Source organism: Dromaius novaehollandiae, chromosome 1 (genome assembly GCF_036370855.1).
Source record: "Dromaius novaehollandiae isolate bDroNov1 chromosome 1, bDroNov1.hap1, whole genome shotgun sequence".
Taxonomy (NCBI): domain Eukaryota; kingdom Metazoa; phylum Chordata; class Aves; order Casuariiformes; family Dromaiidae; genus Dromaius; species Dromaius novaehollandiae.
The window spans coordinates 121,143,832-121,166,404 of NC_088098.1; the positions used below are offsets into that span (position 1 = coordinate 121,143,832).

The following is a 22,573-nucleotide window of genomic DNA, read 5'->3' on the forward strand; positions in this document are numbered from 1 at the left end:
GTATAAGGGCAGGTAAATGTAGGATCAAATCCTGAGTCCTGAAGCCAGCTGAATATATGATGAGGGAAATGACAGCAAATGCCAAAGATGTTCTGGTGGGCTTGACGTGCTTCAGTGCTGAAAAATCTCCATTTGCAATTTGTTCACCTGCATATTCCAGAATCTATAAATACACCACGGTCTCCCTGACAAACTTTTGTGGTTGCCAAAGCAGAAATTATCTTTTGTGATACATTTGACTTTCTGATCTGGTCAAATTTTCATGCTGCAGTAAATCACCTTCCTCTGTGTCCTAAGTGTGACGTTGCAGTGAAATGGTGTGGCACCACCTGCTTAACAAACTGCATTAGAAAATCATTAATCTCTGTTCCATTTTTCTTTCTCACACAGCTTCTCTTATCTTAGCTGCATGTTTAAACCTTACTTATCACTATGGGAGGGGGTTGGAGGGTGAGTAGCAAAGATGCTTCTATTTCCTTATATGAAGTGACCTCCCTCAAAGTGTTGTAGGAGATACTCTTTCCAGATTCTGTGTAATGGTCAGGCCTCCCCCTTTCCTCCTTCTCAAAGGTTAAGTATCACATAGTCCAAATTGCAGAGAGGTGTTTGGCTCTAGGTGGAGTCTTTCTCTGTCCTCGTCAGGGGCTGCACAGCTGTCAGTCAAAGAGCTGAGCTGTTCTGTGGATTCCTGTTGATGGCTGCAGTAAGGAGGACTGGGCAGCTCTGGTCCGGGAACCGCTTAAGAGCAGTGAAAAATTCGCGACCCCCTACCTGTCCCAGCTCCCTGTGGCAGTGTGCCACCCTTTTGTACAGAGTGACCAACTCTTACCTCTTTTTTGGTTTCAGTCTTACCTGCTCAGCATTCATCAGCAAAATACACATCATTCTGTAAGTGGGAGTGTGTCTTTATGGAGCTTTTTTTTGGTTTATGCGCAACTTTGCAGGCCTCTACATCTAGACCTGCTTCCAAAAATTCCTCTAATTCATGTTTTAATTCAGTTTTATTTCTTTACCTTGAAAGGAACAGATGAAGAATCTGTATTAAAGCTTAGTGTTCTGAATTTGTTTGTTAGAAAGTAGGCTGTAAATGCTAATTCCAGATAACACTGTAAATAGTGTACAGTCACTCTATGCTTAAAAAGCAACTATGTATTTTAACATTATTAATTTGTAGAAACAAATTGCTTAAAGAACCTGACTGACAGCCTATGCCAATAATAACACATAACAACTGTGGGCAAACACAGCATATAGTTGCTAGAGTGTGTTTTCTGTTTTGCGTGATGGTTGTAAGCAATTCTTGCCAGATGGGCTGACAATATAATTAGGAATCATTGTGTTAAATGAGGCAGTATTTAAATGGCCAACTAATTTTCTTTCTGTTAACCAGCTTAGAAAAGAAGAGCTGTTACCCAAATTATTTCTAGCTGCTATCCCTAACAAGAAACCTCACACTTCTTTGCACCTTTTTTAAGCACTGTCTAGCAAATTACCTTCTGGAAGGTTTATTATGTGTGGGACAAAATAAGAAAGAAGGGCAGTTAAGAGATTTTACATGTTCAGGGCTTTTTAGATGGGGTGCACTTCTGCTAAGCTAGTACATCATGATGTGTGCTAACAGCTCATGAGCCAGTAACGGGATGCTTCCTATTTATAGTCTCCAAATATGGACAGAAAAACATTTTTACTTTGTGATAGTTCAGTGTGTGGCATACTCCATCAAGCAGAGTAGGACTATAAACCCTATTTTAAGTGTGTGCGTGGGAGAAATCATGAAAGCACAGCAGGACAAGATTTTGAACAGCATATGAATGTCAGTAATGTGGAACGATCGCTGTCTTTATTGGGGAAAGGAGAGAGGGAAAAAGAAAAGGGCGCTCTTGGGTCAAGTTAAAATCCCAGGGAAGGTATGATCATTTGTAGTTTTCATGATGAACTCTTACAGAGCCAGCGTCTTTGGTCTGCTGGCTTGTGCTGGGGGAGCTATCAATTGCCTATCGCTAGGATTTTGACTGAACCCCAGAGTAAACATAAGGCTGAATGAGATTGATTATTGTACTTACGGCGCTAACTGTGCAGATCTTATTCCTTCTTTTTTTGTTTTTTCCTTCTCTGCCTCAGCTCAAGCAGGGATGAAGAGCCAAATGCATTTTTTCAGTCTGGTTTCTTGTGTCCAGTGATGAATCTTTATTGCTTGACCTAAGAGGATCAGGCCTATTAACTTGAAGAACCGTAGTGGATTTTTCCATGGATTAGTCTTTGGATGGGGATGAAGATTATCACTAGCTCAGTTTGGGTTACCTAGGGTATCGCATCAAAAGCAGCAGCGCAGCAGAGTTGCATACAGGTCCTATGGTTCCACACCTGCAAAAGGCTACGTATGCTAAACCATGCAGAGAGCTTCTTCAAAGAAATACATTATGCACTTCTAGTCTGTGTTTTTTTGTTTTTTTTTTTTTTTTCCTGGAAGTTACCAGAAACTCCATCAGACTTCAAACTAAAACAGGGAAGAAAAGCATTACTAAGTCTGAGCACGATATAGGTCAAAGGGAGGTAAGGTCTTTGCCTGCTAGTGGATGCTATTTGCCTCTGTGCGACAAAAATTGAATGATTGCCACATTTTATCACTTTTCCTTGAAAATGGGAAGGAAGTCGCTTTCTGAAAGCATGGTAGATAACTTCAGGTTGTTGCTCACCAGGCAGCTAAATGAGGCATAGATAATGACTAGTGTTGATGACGTCGTACTGGTGCTACTTGCTGTAACAAGCAGATGGGGCTTGTGCTTGAACCACAGATAGATGAAACTTTGCTGAATGAAACAAGATGACAGATCAATAGGCAAATGTTTTCTGATGTTGAAATACAACAATATTCAGCAATGGAAGGCTTAACAAAATTAAAGACATAGTGGTAAGTTAAGTTATTGAAGCAGGACAGTATACAGTAAGTGCTATTTGATGTTGGCGCTAAATGAAGGATTGGAAAGTTTTAGGGATCCTTGAAGTATAGACAAGGAGTTTGACTTCCAGTTGGAATAAATCATTACACCTATATTTTTTTCAGCATCTCACCCCCTTCAGAACAGAATAAAATATATAAATGCATGGCCCAAGGAGACTTCTGCCTCCTTGTAGACATATTTCAGTGCTTTCAGTAAACAATTTTTGATTTTTTTTTTATAAGCAGAACTTAATGGCATATAGATAGGGTGTCAGATTTCCTGTATAAGTTTGGCATGGCAGAGGTAGATGTCACTATCTTGCTTACTCTATACCTAGGTATCTTAATTCTTATTAATAATCATGCTATTTCCATATAGTAAATGTGTCCAACAAAATAATCTCCAGGCATACTACTAGGTGCAGATTTTATGTCCCACAGCTGTGGCAAAGGTGACCTTCAAGGGAAAGATGGGTTTTTACATTTCCCATCTGCCTTCTGCTATATAGGTCTGAAATTGAACTTGGAAACAGCAATAAAAAAAAAACCCTCTAGGCTTTCCTTTCCTACATCAGAAAGTGGAAGGAAAGTAGTCTTTGATTGTTTTTAATGCTGTGCACGTGATCAGTCAGCAGTCTTTGGACAGTTTTTCCTTCAAGGCCATGTTCAGCCATCTTGCTCTGATCTTGGCTTTCACAAAATCGGACTTCATCTGACACTTTCTGACAAAACACGGTGATCGCTAAATAATCAGCTCTGAGTGTCAGGAAGTGATTCATTCTAGGTGGCCGCAGTAAATCCAATAAACCTGCTTTGCCTGACTGCGAAAGCTCTGATTTCGCGATCCCTGGTGCTTCATGGGGAGGCAGCGTAAGAGGATGCTACCGACACTCTCGGCTCTGCCTCTGCATGGGTGTCTGCTGTCCCCATGGCGGAAAGAGAGGTGTAGAGAGGTGCATCCACTCTCCGCTGTCACGGTTCATAGCTCAATGAACTCATCCGAGCATTGAGTTCAGTTTACGTTAGTAAGCCAGATTGCAAAATGCACTGGTGTGGGCACCCTGTGTATTTGGCTGCATTTTCAAGGGAGCAGGCAGTGCCAACCTCCGGCAGTGGGGCAGGGCAGGTGCCTCCAGACCCTGCTCTGTCACTTGCTGTCCTGTGGCTTGTCCAGAAGCTCCCGGAGCAGCGGTATTAAATTGCCAGCACGCTGCACGGGATAAAGCAGGCCTCAGTGGTGACACCGGGAAAGTGGTTCCTAATGAGATGTGAAGGCGCTCGAGAAAATTCAGCCCCAAAAGGTGTAGAAGGGAGAGACGGCGAGCTCAGTAAGTTATACCCACCTCGAAACGATCTGCTGATGACTGGCGCTATTGTGGGGACTACAATAAATCTGTGTCCGTCTCGGCTGCCTGCATCTCATTAGGCGCAAACATGCGGCCACAGAATGTCAGCCTCAATAGCGGCTTGTCATGCGCGCGCCGCCGCGCCACAGCGGGCTGGCACTCGCAGGGTCAGCCACCTTGGCTTGGGGGGGCTTTCCAGAGGGAGAGGAGCTGGGGGGCGTCTTTTTTCTTTTAGAAATGTTGATGTGCTCAGTTCTGTGGGTAGTAAATTTGCCTTTTTCTTCAGCGATTTGTGAATTCTGAGAGAATTACTTTTCATTCAAGGTGTGGGGGTAGAATATCCTTCACGTATGCCGTCTTCAGTGCTCGGGTTTTTGTTTTTGTTTGGTTGGGGTTTTTTAAGTCCTCCTCCGTGTATGGTGTCATGCATATTACTGAAGCTAAGGCAACACCTACATGTGTTTATGCTGCTGGTGTATAGTGCCCGTTACTCCAGCATCACTGACTGCCCTGTAAATGCTAATTAATTTAAGCTCTGCAGCACCCCTTTGAGCAACTTCCGTAGGTTCTCATAGAGGCACACGTTGTAGCTGCTCTCTATTATTTATTTTTAATACGATTCCTCTCCCAGAGATAAAAAAAATGAACAGTTCTTACTTTGTTAGGTACTTGACAAAATGTTAGGGTTTTGTTATAGAGTGAAATAACGTAAGCAGTGAACTGGATTTTATTGCAAGGCATGCCTCAGGGAGCCTTATTTTCTTTTCAAGCCTCAGCTCCTGGAGTCAGGTGAACCTGTGTATGTCCTTTTGTTTTTCAAAGTCTGTGTCTAGCTCATGTGGCTGCAAAACCAATTTTAGTGCACTGCCTCTGCTTCATCTGAAATTTGAGATGCGGGGAGGCAGATGAATAACTTGTGTGAGACTGTGTTTTTGTTTCTTTTTAGTCTTAAAATTTTTGCATGCTAAGGGGCAGGAATACCAGTGAAAGCGTGAGCACGCAGTTCAGAAAAGAGTGCCACAGATTACTGATCAGTTTTGGTTTTGTTTTTTTTATTTTCTGAGCTGCTCAGCTCCATACTATGTTAAGTTGTTAACACAGTTAACATACTATGTTAAGCATAACTAAGTTAAGGTAAAAGATGGGCAGCTCTCTTCCCCCTCCCCCTCCTTGTGCAAACCAAAGATGTTCTGAACATCAACTCACACTTTTTTTGCCTATGCTCTGTCTAAAATCTATTTAAGAATAATTCAGACAATCTTCTCCAAATGCTAACCTTTCACCCCGGCCTCTGTCCTTATGCTCCTTTCTGAACTCCAGCTCGTTTCTCCACTTCCTTTCTCAGCCCTAGACTGATTTCTCCTCCCTCTGCCTTTTCCCCTTCCCACATCTGCCTTCAGTGCTAGTTCTCCGGCTGCCTCAAGTCTAAGGCTTGATGGGGGCCACTGCAGTGGCCGGTCTGACCTAGATGCAAACCATGGGCAACCCAGGCCTGATGTCTTCTTCCCTCCCACAGGCAGATTCTTAGTTGCTTAAAATTTTTCCGGGGAGCGGGTGCCCCCTTCTGCCGAGGGCACAATTTCCAGGTCAGTTTAGGACAATCTGAGACCACATTGTCACTGAAAGAGGCAATCACTCTTTTCACCCCTGCTCCTACCGTCTCTTCGGAAGTAACTCTCTGATCTAACAGATTACTGTTTTTTTTTTTTTTTTGGTGGTAATGGTAGATCAGGAAGCTGATCTGATTTGCTGTACGGCCACGTGAGAACTAGAGCTAGAGTTTATGCCAAAAAGGCATGGGAAGCATCCAGCCGAGAGCAGGGAAAAAATGTGACCACTACTTTTGGTAGTAGTGCAGTCTGTGACTGGCATAAATTATCATTTAGGGACCCCCTCAAGCTGTAGTTTCAAGGTGGCTTAGAGCCAGCACTGCCACTGAAAGAACTGATCCTGCTGCTGTGGTGAACCAGACTGGGAAGCTGGGCCAAATGGGGAAAGAGTAGGAGGGGTTTCAATTTGTCTGTGTGGTTTTTTTGTTAGGCAATTTTTGGCCTAAATCATCTGCCCGATTAACTGAACGAGCGGCCCGCTTTTAGGCCACCTTTCAATCAATGCTTTTCACAGGGTTTAGAAATCTGCCATGCCCCTGCTTAAAGGCAGGGCAGACTGTGGTAGGTTGCTGGGGCTTGGAGCGAACCGTGCGTCGTTGCGAGGCTGCCCAAGCCCCCAGGCAGCTTCGTGTTTCTGCTTGTTCCTGCTCACGCTTGCGCTCAGCGCCCTACGCGGAAACCTCATAAACTCTAGTGCAAGCAGCGTTTTAAACAGTACGCAATTCAGTGTGCATCCCAGGCAAGCCAGGTTGCTGAAACACAGGGACTGGGCCAAAAAGAAATTTGACATATCATGAATTCATCTGCTGCGTGAACGGTGGTTTTGAGGGTTTTCCCCCTTCCCTGAACGTGACTGTATTTCATTCTAACCAGCTATTTAAGGGTCACAGAAGCATAACTTTCTCAACAGTGACACTTTTTATTTATTTTCCAGGGCAATATTTATCTTCATTTTTAAACAGAAGGTGATTAGGACAAAATAATGATTTTGTTTGTTTGTTTAGCTGAATACAAAAACCACCTCTCCTTTCTTCTCTTTTGGCAGTTAAATATTCTAGTTGACACTGGAAGCAGTAATTTTGCTGTAGCAGGTGCCCCTGCTCCTGATGTCACCTCCTACTTCAATCCAGAGCTGTAAGTACCTGTTCTGCACACCCTGATGGGATAGGCTGTCTCTTAGATTCTGACTACTTGTAAAAGTGGATGGTAAGGCAGTTCTTGGGATTTCTGTGACATCCCATGAGAGTGTGGATTTTATTGCCTGAATCAGAAGATTGTCCTTCTCCGATGCGGATTCCGACCTGACTCTATAAACAGGCCCACTGATGACAGTGAAACTGAGTTCAGAGTGAAATGATGATTAGAGCTGGGAAAAAAAGGAAGAAAGCAGATTAAAAATCAGATTCAGCTAGTGTGGAACACTTGCAAAATGATGCCAATTTCAGCCAATTCCTTATCCAAGTAGCCTGAAAATTTTTCAAAAGTTTAAATACACTTTCTTTTTGTTTAAAAATAAGTAATTAGAAAGCATTAATTGTTTTTGTTACTTGACAGTTTATCCAAAAACAAAATCAGTCTAAAACTAATTTGTTGTTTTGTCTGGCCAATGACCTTCATCAGTCAGCAATCTGAACAAGACCCTGTGCTATATCTGGTTGTTTGTATTATATGACTTACTGGCTTTGGTGCCTGTTATGCACAATATTTTCTGTGTTCAGCATGAACTGACATTAGTCACAGCCAAACACAGGTTTGTCTACCTGAATCACTCTCCCTCCTTTCTTCCTTCCTTTCTGCCCTTCTCTAGTTTCAATTGTTTCAGATACATTTCTCCAAAATGGAGTGTCTATCTTTCATTGAAGCACATGGGTAAAGATACTTAGAGGACTGGGAGGCTGGAGAGTACTGCCATTCTTGTTACTTCTTTGTGTATTTTAACATGGGCTTTGGCTTTTTTCTTAAAAGATGCACCAGGAATGGAAGAAAAACCAGTATTTCCATGTTGCTTATTAGAGCAGCCTTACCTCCTGTCAAATGTTAATGGGAATACCTCACAGCTCCCTCAGAGATGACACAGGTCTGAAAAGTCCAGAATTTGCATTTGAAGGCTATTTCTGCACGATTGCAGAGTTTTACAAGCCAGCTATCCCTTTCCATAGGTAGTAGCTATATGAGGAAGCTTAATTGTCAACAAACGAAAAACACAATTTTCCTTCTCTCTTTTCTCTTCAGTGACGTTCTTTTATCTGGAAAGATGAGGCTTCTCTCTGTAAGAACCTTACACTATTAGAAACAGCAAGAGAGGTCCTGTGCTGAGGAAGGCTGTGCACATCACTCAGAGGTTACAGTCTCTTATCGGTGTTCTCAGTGTGCACTGTGTTTTGAGAACTTTGGTGTAAAGTTAACAACAAAACCTTGAAATTTAGGCCCTGAAAAGTTAAGAGTGTTTTATCAAAAGATTCAGCAAAACTCAAGTGATAATAGCCCAGAGATGCAATTGCTCATTTGGGTTGGATTGATGGAAAACTAGAATGTGTTCAGAATAAAATGCAGCTGTTAGCATGTAGGAACCTGGCTACATCATGCTTCTTCTATGTCAAGTACTTTAAGCATAAATGGCATCTGGGAAGGATCTTGTTGGCCCCTCCAGAATCAGTGAGGGATTTCACAAATGTTTTTTGGAAGGAACCTCTGTACATCATCTAGTACAAATCCTCACTGAGGCAGGACTGTCACCAGATCAGATCAACTGCGGCTTTGTCCAGCCAAGTTCAGTAAATCTCCAAGGACGGAGAATCCATGATCTCTCTGGGCAGTGTGTTTCAGTGCTGCACCACTCTCCAGGTGAGGAAATATTTTCTAATGTCCAACATAAACATCCCAAAATGTAACTTGTGGATGTTTCCTCTTGTTTCATTGCGGCGCTACAGAGAAAAATTTGGTTCTGTCGTCTTTGTAACTGTCTATCAAGTAGTTGTAGATTATTATTACATCTCCTGTTAGCATCTTGTTTGCAAAACTGTAGCCGAGCTCCCCTCAGCCTCCCCTTACAGATCCTGTGCTCTAGGCCCCTGACCTATTTAGTAGCTCTCTGCCAATCCCTCTCCTGTTTCTCCGCATTGCTCTTGAACTAGGTTCCCACAAGTGGACACAGTACTCCAGGTGTGGTCTCACCAGTGCTGACCAGAGGAGAGTAATAACTTCCTTGGATACCTTGACCATGGCCCTACAAATGCAGTCCACATTGGGGCTTGCTGTATGTACAGAGCAAGTACTCTGTTGGCTTTTACTCAGTGTGGTGTCCACCATAACTGGTGGACATAACACATAACTTCCCAGCCTGTCCTGGAGCATGGAGTTGTTCCACCTCAGCTGCAAAACCCTATGCTTCTCCTTGTTGAATGACATGAGGTTACCTTTGGCCCAATCCTCCCATTTTTCAAGGTCCCTCTAGAATGAAGCTTTGCCATTCAGTATGTCAACCATTGCACTTAATTTGGTGTCCTGTGCAAATCTGCTGAGGGTGCAGTCTGTCCATCGTCCAGGCTGTTGAAGATGTTGAACAATTTTCTCTCCAGTAACAATGCCTGGGGCAATCCGCTTGTTGCTGCCTCAGCACTGAGCCATTGATCGCTGCCTTTTGAGTCCAGCAGCCCAGCCCATTTCCAACCCATCCAGCAGTCTCTTCCTCCAGCCCCAGCATCCTCAGCTTCCAAGTGGGAATGCTGCAGGAGATGGTGCCTAAAGCCTTACTAAAGTTGGGATGTACTACGTTTCCTCTCCCCTCATACCTCTAGCCAGTCATCTTGTTGTAGATGGCAGTGAGGCTTGTCAAGGATGATTTGCCTGGGAGAATCCTTGCTGTGTTTCCCTGATAACCTTCTGTCCTTCGCGTGCTTGGGAACAGATTCCAGGAGGTTGTTCTCTGTGATCATTCCTGAGCTGAGGTGAAGCTGAGTGGCCTGTATTTCCTTGGGCCCCGCTTCTTGTCTTTTTTTTGCAATGAGCCCAATGATAGCCTTTTCCCAGTAGTCAGGGGAAGTGTTTCCATATCAAAGCCATAAACTGCAAACTGAAGGCAAGGCAAAAGAAGGATTAGTAATTTGTTAAATTAATAGAACTGTTGGGGCAGAATTATAGATGTTTCCTTATTAGAATATTAATATTGTGTCAAAGAGACACAATGATGAGTCTGAATTTCCTGATTGCCAAGTTGTTAGTTTAATTTTAACTCTAATGATACTAAATTACACGTGTGATTGATTTTGGACTGAAATTAAGGAGGTTTTGCACAGGAAAGATGTTATCTTTGTTTCAGAGTCTTAAGGAACATGGAGGGGTGAGCTATTGAGAAAGTGCCCTCCTTGAGCAATTTGGGGAAAAAAAGCTAGTTGATTAGGTGGTGATGTGTGTGATGCTTTTGTGTCATATAATTCCATTGTTTAATTATCGGGGTCTTTGTATATAACAGCAAATAAAGCTGTTGTCATGTCTTTAATATGTCAGTGGCTATATGTGCTTTTCTGTTAGTCTGGAATTCATTCATTACTTGGGCTTGTGAGTTGCTCTGACAAAATTTTGCTGTGAAAAGTTCTGAGTCTGCTGTGATGATCATGGTGTATAAGTTACCGTGATATATAAGGTTTGGGAAAATGGCATATTTTTCCCCTTAAACTGAAAAGAAAAAATCATAGCTTCTGTTTCTCATACTGCTTAAAATAACAAGTAGTTGTTGTTGAATATGCTGCTTATGATAAAAGATTATTTAAACTGATGTGTAAAAGTGTTTTTGTACTTCAAACTAAATAATCATTGATGGCGCAGGTATGCGGAAGAATGAAATACTCATGGGCTACATTTTAAGCAACAGTACTATTTCAATGTAAATACTACCGCCTTGTGGGCAAGTTTCAAGAACAATCTGCAGCTGATCATTCTGTGAGATAAGAGGGTAAAAAAATTATGGGCAATAAATTGAAGTAATACAATAAAGTATGTATGAGCAAGCAAAAGTAGGCTCTTGTCTGCAGTATGATCCTGAAAGTTTGTTGTGCTTCACTGTACAGTTTATTGTTTGGGGTAAATAGCAAGCTTGCTCCAGAGCCCCTGCAAATTAGGTGGAACTTCTTGGTTAAAAACCAGTAATTTATGTTGTGGAATAGTCTACCGACAGCTAGGTTGGTTGTTGGATTTTCACATTTGCTTTGTCTTAAAGTTATTGGCCTTGAATCACTTGCTTTGTGCCATCTTTCTATCATCAGAGAAAGGATCAAAACTTGTGTTCAGATTTTTTCAGTCTGTTGCTGTTTTCTCTCCCTGCCGTTGCTGTCTGTGCAGACATTGATTTGCTGCTTAGAAGGTGAATGGGTAAGCAGGAAAATCTGAAGCACTGGTTTCTCGCAGAGTGGCAACTGAGCTGGAAGAGGGTGGAATTAAGAAGGAATTCCTTGTGTTTGGTGGGGTCAGTATTAAGCAGGGCCTTCTGCATAGGGGATTTACTGTTCCCGTGTTGAACTTCCCTCAAATGCAGAATGATATTAGAAATAACATTGTGGCTATGTTGTCTTTAGTGTTACAGTCTGGTACGGAGGAGTAACTGAAAGAGAAAATGAACGCATTGCTAGTTATCTCACGTGAGGCTTGATAGCGCGTCGGGGTTTGAGAACCATTTTTCTTGTGGCTGCTCTGAAGAGAAGGTAGTAGCCAGTAAGCAGAGAGAGAAAGGACTAATGGTACTACAGCACTGTAATCTCTTAGGCCCTTTTCTTTGCCTCTGGTTTAGATACACTCCTGCCAGAAGAGTAGCATTTTTTATTTTCTTATCATCGCCAAAATGGCTTGTTTGGAATTTTTTGTGCTGCGTGTTTCTGTTTTAGAACACTCAGGCCATGAATTAGAACAACTCTCTGGTTTTGACCTCCAAAGGAGTCTTCTTCTTTTGGATCAGTGAGAGGGAAAAACATGGGCTGATTACAGTCAAGAAGATGGAGCAGGAAATGTTGCTTTTGCAAAACAATATAATTACTGCCGCAAGAATCATGTGAGATCCTTTCCCACACCAGGAATTTCACTCCTTGAAGTAAATAAGGTCTGCTTTTAAACAGGACTTTTGTGTGCTTTACAAATGAGATGAATATTGTCATACCCATTTCTACAGATGGAGAAGCTGAGGCACAGAGGGTGAGGAAGTGACTTGTCCTGCCTTTCCACAGCTCACCAATAATACTGGAAATTGAACCTGGTCTTTCCTTGTCCTGTTCCAGAGCTCAGTCTGTGTGCCTGTTAGCGCTTACAGAAGAGCTAGTTGTTGCTAGTCATGCAGAGTCTATATTCCCAGATTCGCTTTACTTTGTTCTCCCAGCTGTCTCCTTTCTCTCTGATTTTAGATGTTTCCTTTTCTGTTGCACAGTCAAGCACTTTTCTTCATGAACAGCCCTGTATTTTCCCTGCCTTTTCCCTGTCCTCTCAGTTTCTCTTATATCACTAATTATTCAGACTCTATTTTGAATTATAAAATGTACTGCCAGACCTTGTCTTAGTATCACAGTGGTGCTCTGAAGACCCTGACTGAGTGGCGATGTCCCTGCGTCTAGGTGTCATACAAATGCAGAATTCTGCAGAAAGTTAAAAGAGCAATGGCAGTAGCAGTGACTGGATCCAAATAGTACCAGTATCTCTAGAATTCATGAGTTTTGAAATACAATCTGTGTGGCCCATTGCCTCATTTGTTTCTGCTGTCTTGGATGTCATAAGCTGCTGAGCCATCAAGCCCTTGAAGGGTTAGCCATTAGGAGTATCAAGAACTAATTGGGAATGGAGCCTGGCCTTTTATTCCTTACCCCTGCTTCATCTAGAAAGAGGATCAGCTGCCACAGTTCACAGGGTCTAATTGTTAAGTCAGATAAAGTGTGTACAATTGGGTGGAAGTTGTCTGCATTGCCATTGGAAGGTTATCAGCCCCATAATAGGTATAATCACACTAACTTTAATCTGACTAGCTCAGGTGGAGGTGACTGTGAAGCCACGGCAGCTTGTGCTCCAGAATGAGCTGGCTCCCTGAGTCAGTCCTCGTTGGTGGGCTCATGTTCCCTGCATTGTAACTTCGTGGCTCCATGGCTGCTTCTGTGAGAGCAGCTCTTAGGTTAAAACTGGCTTCATAAATCTCCCTGCACAGTAATCACCTGCACTTGTATTGTTTTACACAGGTATAAAAGATGTTATTATGAAATTACTTTAACCTGCTGATTTTAAACTTTACTTTTAAAAAGGCTATCAAGTTACAAGTCTGTTCAGATGAAGCAGGCATGGTCACTTGTCTGTTTAAAAGGAGAAACCATGTGCCAAGGAATGTAGGAGTTCTGTAGCTCCTCACATGGATTGAAGAGGATTGCTATGTTTATACTACAGATTTTAAAATGAAAAAAAATGATTTTTTTTCTACTGTTTTTGTTAGCTTTCGTGTAGCATTCTCTTCCTTTCCCTGGAGTGCTGTGGTTAACTGCTCCTTTGCTTTTGCTGCCCCGGTCTAGAAGGAATTCTTCCTTTCCTCCTACAAGTTTGTTTACAATCGTCCTACAATTGTTTGTTTATTATATCCAAATCTACTTACCTCATTATAGACAAACCAAACTGCAGATTCATAAAATATGCGTCTTAGTGCTGTTACTCACAATAGCACTACAAATTACCCAAAATACAATTTTAATAATATTAACGAGATGTTACTCTAAAACTATTCAGTTAGCTTGGCATTTCAATTTTAGATTTGAATTCAGAAGCTTTTCAGTTCCTTAGCATCACTTAATACATTTCATTTACAGTTGAAGTGTATTGCTCCTGTTGTAATGGGACCTGTCTGAGTCAGGGATGTATTACAGTAGATGGCATAATACCACAGATCAAAAAAAAAAAAAAAAAAAAAGACACATACTGTGAAGACTTGAGTCATTGATTGCTTCAGGGTCAAAACAGGGGCTCAAGATTTTTTATTATCCTTTTTTAGTGTTTTTACAATCCTTCCCACTGCGTCTGTGAGTATATGGGATTGACTTTGCAGACTTCACTACTTTTCCTATGCATGGAAAATTAAGATTGAACAGTGCTTGATTTTCTTGCATTGCAAATGAACAGCTCATGTATGAGTGTGTCTTTTCCTTTTAAAGGTCAAGTACATATAAGTCTCAAGGAATTGATGTCACAGTTAAGTACACTCAAGGAAGTTGGACTGGAGTGCTAGGTACAGATGTCATTACTATCCCGAAAGGAATCAATGGCAGCTACACTGTCAACATTGCTACCATTCTTGAATCAGAGAATTTCTTCCTGCCAGGGGTTAAATGGCATGGGATTCTTGGTCTTGCCTATGATGCCTTAGCCAAGGTAAGTCGTCCTTTCCCCAGCTTTTGTCTTTCACAATGACAATAATTAGAAATCTAAATTTTAAGGTAAAGGGAACAAATGATCTCTCAGTGTTAGACTGTTCTCTTCCAACCACTCTTTGCTAAGGATCTTTTGTGTTTTGGTAAATTCCAGAAAGAGTAAATGGGGTTGTGATGATACCACAGTCCCAGACAAGGATTTAGGCACGTATGATGATGGATGCTCCAATTTTAGCTCATCTGGAATGAATAAGCTTTTGCAGAGCTTGTAGTACCAGAGGATAGGAGTAAAGGTTACCAGGCTTCTGTTACATGTATGCAGGGCATTTATTAGGGCTCTAATGAGCTCCCTCAAGACTTGTCAATGGACTGATGAACTTACTTGGCAAAGCCCCTGGCAGCTCATTCTACAACATTCCGCATACATATAATAAAAGTTGAGACTGAGAGCACACGTGGGTAATTTCAGAACAAACATGAGCTATGGTGTTTTCATGAACATTTAATGAAACATATCTCTTCTTAGGGAGGTAGGAAATTCAGGTAGAAGTCTTAAGTTAAAACCTAACATTTATAATTTTAAAATCGTTTATTGTCTAAAACTGAAAATGTGACTGGAGCACCGTATAGTCCTAGCTCTCAACCTGCACAATAACTGTTTAAAAAATCCACAAACTGAGACATATGCAGATAGAACAAACAATTCAATACTGTGTGCTGACTCGAGAGTTAAAATGCTTTATTCAAGAGCTGTGTGATCATTGTATTGACTTCTGCTTTACTTGCTGTCATACACTGTCAGCTGGCAGAGAATAGCTGCTTCTCAAGTTCTGGTTCTGGCAAACACTGGCATTTATTTTTCTCTTCTTTCAAAGACTGAAGTGTTCTTAGCTTCTGATTCTGCTTAGTACTTTGTGCAGTAAGAGCGCTTGGCAAGCTAACCAGTGTCTCTATGTGTCACGACATATATCTGCACAGAAACTTGAATTACAACAGAATTGTAATACTTTTAATAACTGCAAAGGAAAGCATGGCATATGCTGTAGGAGAGAAACCTGTTAGCAAATATAATCAGTAGAACTGGGCGTGCTTTGATATTATGTCCTTTAAAGGAAGGAAGAGGAGATAAGTGCTGTTGAATACCAGGTTCATTAGAATTAGATCATTGTATTTTAAAACCTGAAGTTCCTACCTTTAAAATTCCACCTTTTAACCATGGAAAGGTGGGAAGGGCAAGTTACTTTTCACTGTTCTAATAACCCAGAGCTATTTACGAACAGTTACATTCTTGGCAAAAGTTTCTGCCTGAACCTCTAACTTGTATTTGAAAGCTGCAATTAGAGAATACTCTGGGGATTTCTATGACAGTGGTCAAGAATAAAAATGTTTTTAAAAAAGGAAAACAAGAAATGACAGGGTTTTTTGTGACATCATATTTAGGATTTTCATCACTTGGTTGTCAGAAATTCAGTTTACTCATGAAAAGTGATCTTGTTTGAATGATTTGCTCATTTCTGCAACAGAGCTTTCTAATGAATACTTCTGCAATTTTTGTGGGTTTTGTTTTGTTTTTCAACATCCTCAAGCCTTCAAGTTCTGTGGAGACGTTCTTTGATTCTCTTGTGAGGCAGGCAAAGATCCCCAACATCTTCTCCTTGCAGATGTGTGGTGCTGGACTGCCTGTTTCTGGAAGTGGTACCAACGGAGGTAGTCTTGTGGGTATCTGTCAATCTGAGAGGGAAAATGTATATTTGTTAATCTCTCTCTTTTTCTACAACTAGCCTACTTTTTCCAAATTTAGTATTAAATATATGAAATGCTTTGTAATTTTTAAGGAAAAGTTAAGCACTTAAGCAGAATTCAATGACCTGTTTGTTTTCATTCTCTGTTCTTTTTTTTCTCTTGAGTTTGAGTAAACTTCTGCATTTCAGTTCAATTTTAATAAAAAAGGAAATGTTGTGGTGCATGTCCATACCTGATGCAATTTCTTCAACAAACAGATTAGATTCTGCTACCTTTCTCAAACTGAGTAGTGTTTTATTCAACTACTAAGCTTGTTCAAACTCATAAAAATGCTACAGTAACTTTTTTACATGAGGTAAAAAGAGGAAGAAGAATCAAGGCCCCTTTCCTTTTTTTTTGTAGACAACATACCAAAGGAAAGTGTCTGAAGACCAAATCTTCTCCTTGTTATTAGGAGAGTTATTCCATCTGTTTTAGTGAAACCAAGAATTGGCCTACATTTGTCTGAGACCATGATTTGGAATTACACTTCCTGAATTATGCTGAAATAAGTATTATCAGCACAGGAAGTTAATCACAAATTGCTATTTTGCGGTAAATTCACATACTACTGTAAATGGCAACATACCTGAGATAGACAAAGCCCAAATGCATGCTCGTTCATGTTAGTTCAGTTAGTTCGGTTCAAACCATCAAAGTCTGATAGTCTAGTATATTCCCAGTCATCATAAATGTAAGTTTTGATAGAAGATAATACTAGTAGCAATAATATTATGGTCATATTCCAGTTTGGATGTGTTTAAGAAAAGTGGGTTGTTATTAAGCAGTACTAAGGCTTTTCTGAACTTACAAGGTGAATTTATCATGTACAACTTTAATATTCTCTCCTATTTTTATACATTGCCTAGATTAAGCCACTGAAGATACTCTTAATTTTCAACAATGGAACTTTCATAAGAAAATTAGTTTGAGTTTGTAGAAGATGCTGGTAATCTGGCCCAATATGGGAATTCTGGTTTACTGGAGCAAGAGTCTTAATATCTAGATGTTTCATATAGTTGCAAAATGTATATCACTTTATTATTGATTAAGAATTGATAGCATTTGTCAGCAAAATCCTTACAAATGGTGGTAAATTAAAATTTTGAAGCCCTGTGTATTACAGTTCTCCTTTTTTCCTGTACTTGCCCCAAAGCTAAACATCCTGGATTTTAAAGCGTGTAAATTCCATTCTCTTTTTCTCTAAGGTTCTGGGTGGAATTGAACCAAGTCTCTACAAGGGTGATATTTGGTATACGCCTATCAAAGAGGAGTGGTATTATCAGGTTGAAATACTCAAGCTGGAGGTTGGAGGACAGAATCTCGAGTTGGACTGCAGAGAGGTATTTGCAATAAGGTGTCTGTATAAAATACAAATTTGGTTAAGAAAAGTACTTAATTGATCAGTTTTGTCTTTGCAAGCAGATGTGTATTGCAGTCTTCTCTGAGACTTAAGGCTGCATGGTAACTTTGAAGAGAAGTGAACAAGCCATATGGAATGTAGTGTATACATCAAACATGCAAAAATTGCTTCAAACAGGACTTTAAAGTTGTAAATAATATTTGTAGCCTAGTCTATAATTTACTGAAAATACTAAATGAACAATCCACTGAAAATGAGAGTGCCGTGGTTTGGAAGGGCTCACCATGTAGGCTAGTTTCTGTTATAACGAAGGTGCCCATACACTGAAGATTGTACATTCCTTCACTGAGGCAGCAGTCATTAAATAACTGCAGTTTATGGCTGTCTGTTACAAAGTAAAATCAAATGAAAGTGGAACAATAATTGTTTAACAAAGAGAAGGGAAGGTTTTGGAATGACACCCCTGGAGATGTCTAAGCATATAATTCATGATGGCAGTTGGCAGGTGCCATCCTGGGAAGCCTTCCGAAGTATCTCATCCCATCCTTTCTTTTTTTTTTTTTGGTAATCCATTTGTGCTCATTTCAGTCTCACTAATTATTATTCTCTTCATGGATATGTTTATTATTTTTATTGGGAATAATGTTCAGTTATCTCTGGATCAGTCTACTGAAGCTGTGGTGTTAACGATTTTTATTCTTAAACATTTTTTTTCTGAAGGATGTGTGTATATGTATGTGTATTGTTTGTTTTTTACTATCGCTTGTTGCTGTTCATGTTTCAATTTTAGTGCTGTAATTTTCACGCCTTGTTTTCATTAGACATCTTAAAATATCTTATGCTTGTTCTCGTAGTTGGAAATCTGTGGAGCATGATAATTCTGAAGTTTTTAAAGTTCGTACAGATTGAGTGAAATTAATGATAAAATCCTACATGTGCGTAATATTATATTTCCATACAAAATATGGACATCATATTTCCATATAAAATATTTAAAATCATTCATACCCTTTTTGTATTTAATAAGCAAAACATGGTCTATTTAAATAGCTATTTCTATCTTTATTGTAGTGTTCAGAAAGCATAACTGACTGTTAGGCCTCTAGCATGTTTGCGTTTGCTTTTTCTTTCTTGCCTTAAAAAACAGTCAATGTATTTTGAAGAGGAGTCATGGTACTAATTGTTTAATACTTGCTGTTTCCAAAAAACAAATCACTTAAAAGTCTAGCAATTATGAAAGTTTCCTGTTATTGCAGGCCTTTTCTAAGCCATGGTTTGCTTTCACTTTGAATGTATTAGCATAGTGTGCTAGTCGGTGATACAGAAGGCATCGTTCTTTTCTTGATCAAAGGAGATCTTCCAACAGAAGTTTAGCAGAAGAGTGGTTAGCTAGTTAGGGGCTTGCACAGGGTCCATAATTCACTATACAGAATGATGTGCCCCCTCTTTTCTTAATTGTCTTCTAGGAAATGGATTTTTTTTTTTGTTACAGTGACCAGAGACTACTCCTTTCCTTGGAAGGGAAAAGCTTCAATGCTGGGAATTTGTCCAGTATTACACTGCAGCTGTGGCCTTGATCCTGTCAGACCAGGGTTGAGAGAAGTGTTGAGCTGCCAATACTGCACACTGCACAGGGGCACTGTTAAATTTTAACTGGGAAGCCTAAGTAGGCAAGAAGTTACTGCACACTGAAAGTACTCTGTACATGGCATGAAAAATTATGTGGTACTTAATCACTCACTGAGTGATACTGCTACTCCAGAAATTTTAAGTGGTTTTTATGTTAATAGATGGTCTTCTTGGCTGTGCCTCCTACCTACTTTTTTCCAAGGGAGCCTCTCAAGGATGCTGGTGATTGTGTATTCATGGTACAAATATGTTAAAAATGGATTCTGTTTACAGAATTCTTAAAAAAACAAAAGCAAAAAAATGATGTGGCCACAACGCCTTTATATTTTTCTCTACTCTTTAGCAATATTTCTGAGTGCAGAATAAATGGTAGGTGGTCCACAGCAGTGCTTTTCCAGTTTGCATTTCTTTCAGCAGTGCTCAGCAGCCTACAGCATGGCTTCTTTCAAAAAGAAAATAACTGCCAGTTACTATTCTGCTTTTTGTTGGGTTTTGTTTTTATCACTGCACTAAAGATACTGCATGTGACCTGATAACATCTAAACTGATGGATTTAAAATTAGCTTGCCATTTGACGTCTTCCTAATGATTTTATGCTGTATGTTTCCTTGTGTCTTTTGATTATGCCATAAACACATCACTGTTGAATTATACTGATCCTACCATCTAAGCTGATAACAAAAGTAATTAATGCAAACTGCCACCGCTAGTTGCCTTTTTTTTACAATTAATCATCGTTTTTAAAGGATTCATGAAAGAAGATTTGCCTTTTGAAATACTTATTCTTTGTATAATGTACCAGAAGTTTGAAGATATCTCTTAATCTGGGGGTTGGGATTTTAGTAATGAAAAGTGTGTTTAGTTTTGGAGGGGGGGGGCTGGTACAGATTTTGAGGCAGTGAGATTGAAATTTGCTGATTTCTTTGTAGGTGCCTTTGCCTGTGTTTTGGTGGTTTTCAGAAGCGGAGAGAGAAAGGTGTGGCATTTGACATTTGTACTCTGAGTCAGTGCCAAATATGACATAAAATGATGGCTAATGTTCCCTGACTTTTTTTAAAGTATATACATGGGTCATTATAAGCGGGCTGCTCTATTATATTTAAACTAGCACAAGTTGTTTTCATTATAGCAGAGACTTTGATTCAGGGCTTGGACATACATGTAAGCTACATCAGTGTACGTAATGTGTGTCCGCACTGACCACGTGAGTACTTTTTGCCCAAGGCATATGTGAGGTAAGGTGGAGTAGCTTCACCTCTGAGAGAGGCTGTGCTTTACTTCCTTTTGAGGAAGGTTGAGAATATGAGCGCTTGGCCATTTTCAGTAGCTCCAGTGACACGCTGTAATTTCTTGAGCGATGCAGATAAACTCACTCTTGTGTCCAGATTGTGTGTTACTTTTGCTCTCAGACATCGTTTGAATTTAAGCTATCAGCTGGAGAGTTCTGCAAAATGGTGTGACATACAGGTTTGTGAAGACTGCTACTGAAAAGGAACAGCCTGGTTATTGTTATGAAACAGTTTAATCTGCATTACATTAACTATAGTGTGTGTAATTTCTCTCCTTTTTTCTCCCCCCTTAGTATAATGCAGATAAAGCAATAGTAGACAGTGGTACCACCCTCCTCCGGCTGCCCCAGAAAGTCTTCAGTGCTGTCGTGCAAGCCATAGTCCGCACATCCCTGGTAAGCTAATGTGATTAAACTTGCTTGAAATCTTAAATTCCTACTAAATGATCACATGATCCTTCATAGGAGTGTCATCTTTGCCATCTACTTTGTAAGTCATAGGGTTTTGACCTGAGGGGGACTGAATTTTTCCACGTCTACCCCTGTTACTAAGTAAGAACTGACTGATCAGTGGAAATGGAAAAGGGAAGGGGAGGTGGGAGAAGGCAGGGCCATATAATAGACAAGAGAAACCTGTATGGAGATGGGTCAGAAATAGTGCAGAAATGGAGTGTTTTGTTTTAAGCGTTTCAGAAATACAGACATAATCCCTGTCTCTTCAATTCAAAGTGTTATGAGTGCAAAATTCAGTCCTTTAATTCAAAACTGAGTGTTCCTAAAGTAAACCTGATACTGCAAGCAGTTGCTTTCCAGATAAAATGCTTATTGTTATAGAGAATGCATGCCATTCATTAGGATTATTCATATCAGTATAGCTTCTTTTGGCCTTCATTATTGAATTATTTATGTTTAAAAGCTTCTTTCTTTGGAAATAGAGTGAGCTTTAGAAGTAGGGCATGGGGATAGTGCATTTCTCTGTGTTTAGATTAGCTGACATGTTTTCTGGGTAGCAACAACTGTTCATAAATTTTGATCAAATGCAATGAGCAGCGTTGAGAAAGTTGAAGATGAAGAATAAATCTTAGATAACCCAAAATGAACAATTTTAATATTTTTGTCGTGGTTTCAGAAATGGACAATGGCAGTAGTTACAAACCACAGGAGACAGCAGTAACTGGGCTATTGGCTGGTTGCCCAAAAGGCAGAATATTTGCCTGTATGCTGGTAGAGCAAGACTTAATCCTTTCCTTACCTGAGTGAGAGCAGAGATGCAGCATGAAGTGTTCTTCACTGCCTGCAGATTTCCAGTATCTGAAATAAACATACTAATTATCTTACATAGTTCAATTTCACTGGTTGAAAAGGTCTACTCTTTGTAAAGCATTTAAGTATCAGCTGGAACAATTTCAATCAATGTGGGGGGAATCAAAAGAAGCCTACCCAGGAGCTGTTGTAGTGTCACCTTGTGGATACAGCAATCTCTTGTGAAGTGGGTCACAGCACTCCAAGCTCCTCTCTGGTTTTGGTCAGGAGGACGTCTGAACTAGGGCCTTCCATATGCCAAGTAAACAGCCCACCAATCAATAAGATATTAGATAGGAAGCACTCACCCATTCTGCTTAATGATTTTTGCCCTTCCTATTAAAAATTTATAAACTAACTCTTCTATTTTAGGGATTTTTTTTTAATCTCCAAGACCTTGCTATTGTACTCCTTTCCCCACCACACGCACACCAGAAGTTATTTACACACCTCTAAACAATAGTGATATTCTGTTAAATAAGAAAGTAATTAGCTGCTGTAAGAATTGGATGCTGACACTGTAAGAGCGATGTCAGGAAAACAGATCTTTTCAGCAGTTGTACTATGCCATTACAATCACACGCTCAGTGCTTCTGGCAAGCTATGTATCATTGCAACTTAAAATCGTCAGGCTGTAGTCAGACATGCTTCTCTGACTGCAGGTGAATCAGGTTAACAAGTTTCTGCTCTCAGCTGCTCATTATGAGCTTCCCAGCAAGATGTTATTGCCCCCTCAGGTATATTGGCACAACTGCATGTGTAGCGCTCCTTTATTCAGCTCTATAAATAAACAGGGCTGTGAGCTTTATGGTCTTTAATAGTGCAGGGGTTTTTTTTAACCCAACTGATTTGGATGGAAGTCTGTTAGGGAACAGCTACAGATGCAGTTTTGATGTTGGCAGGTCTGAAGACTGATGGTTTTGGCAGGTGGGCA

The 22,573-nt window shown here is 40.3% G+C and overlaps 1 protein-coding gene across 2 annotated transcripts in view; it reads left to right on the forward strand.

The window, feature by feature from the left end:
• The window catches only part of BACE2 (beta-secretase 2), a 56,187-nt gene that overhangs the window by 15,933 nt on the left and 17,681 nt on the right, over positions 1 to 22,573 (forward strand). The window contains exons 2-6 of one of the 2 annotated variants that reach the window (XM_026121507.2): positions 6,943 to 7,031; positions 14,060 to 14,276; positions 15,862 to 15,990; positions 17,266 to 17,400; positions 20,632 to 20,733. In XM_026121507.2, coding sequence (XP_025977292.1) covers positions 6,943 to 7,031; positions 14,060 to 14,276; positions 15,862 to 15,990; positions 17,266 to 17,400; positions 20,632 to 20,733 — 672 coding nt within the window. The remainder of the gene's footprint in view (positions 1 to 6,942; positions 7,032 to 14,059; positions 14,277 to 15,861; positions 15,991 to 17,265; positions 17,401 to 20,631; positions 20,734 to 22,573) is intronic. The other variant, XM_064525269.1, reaches the window with a different exon arrangement.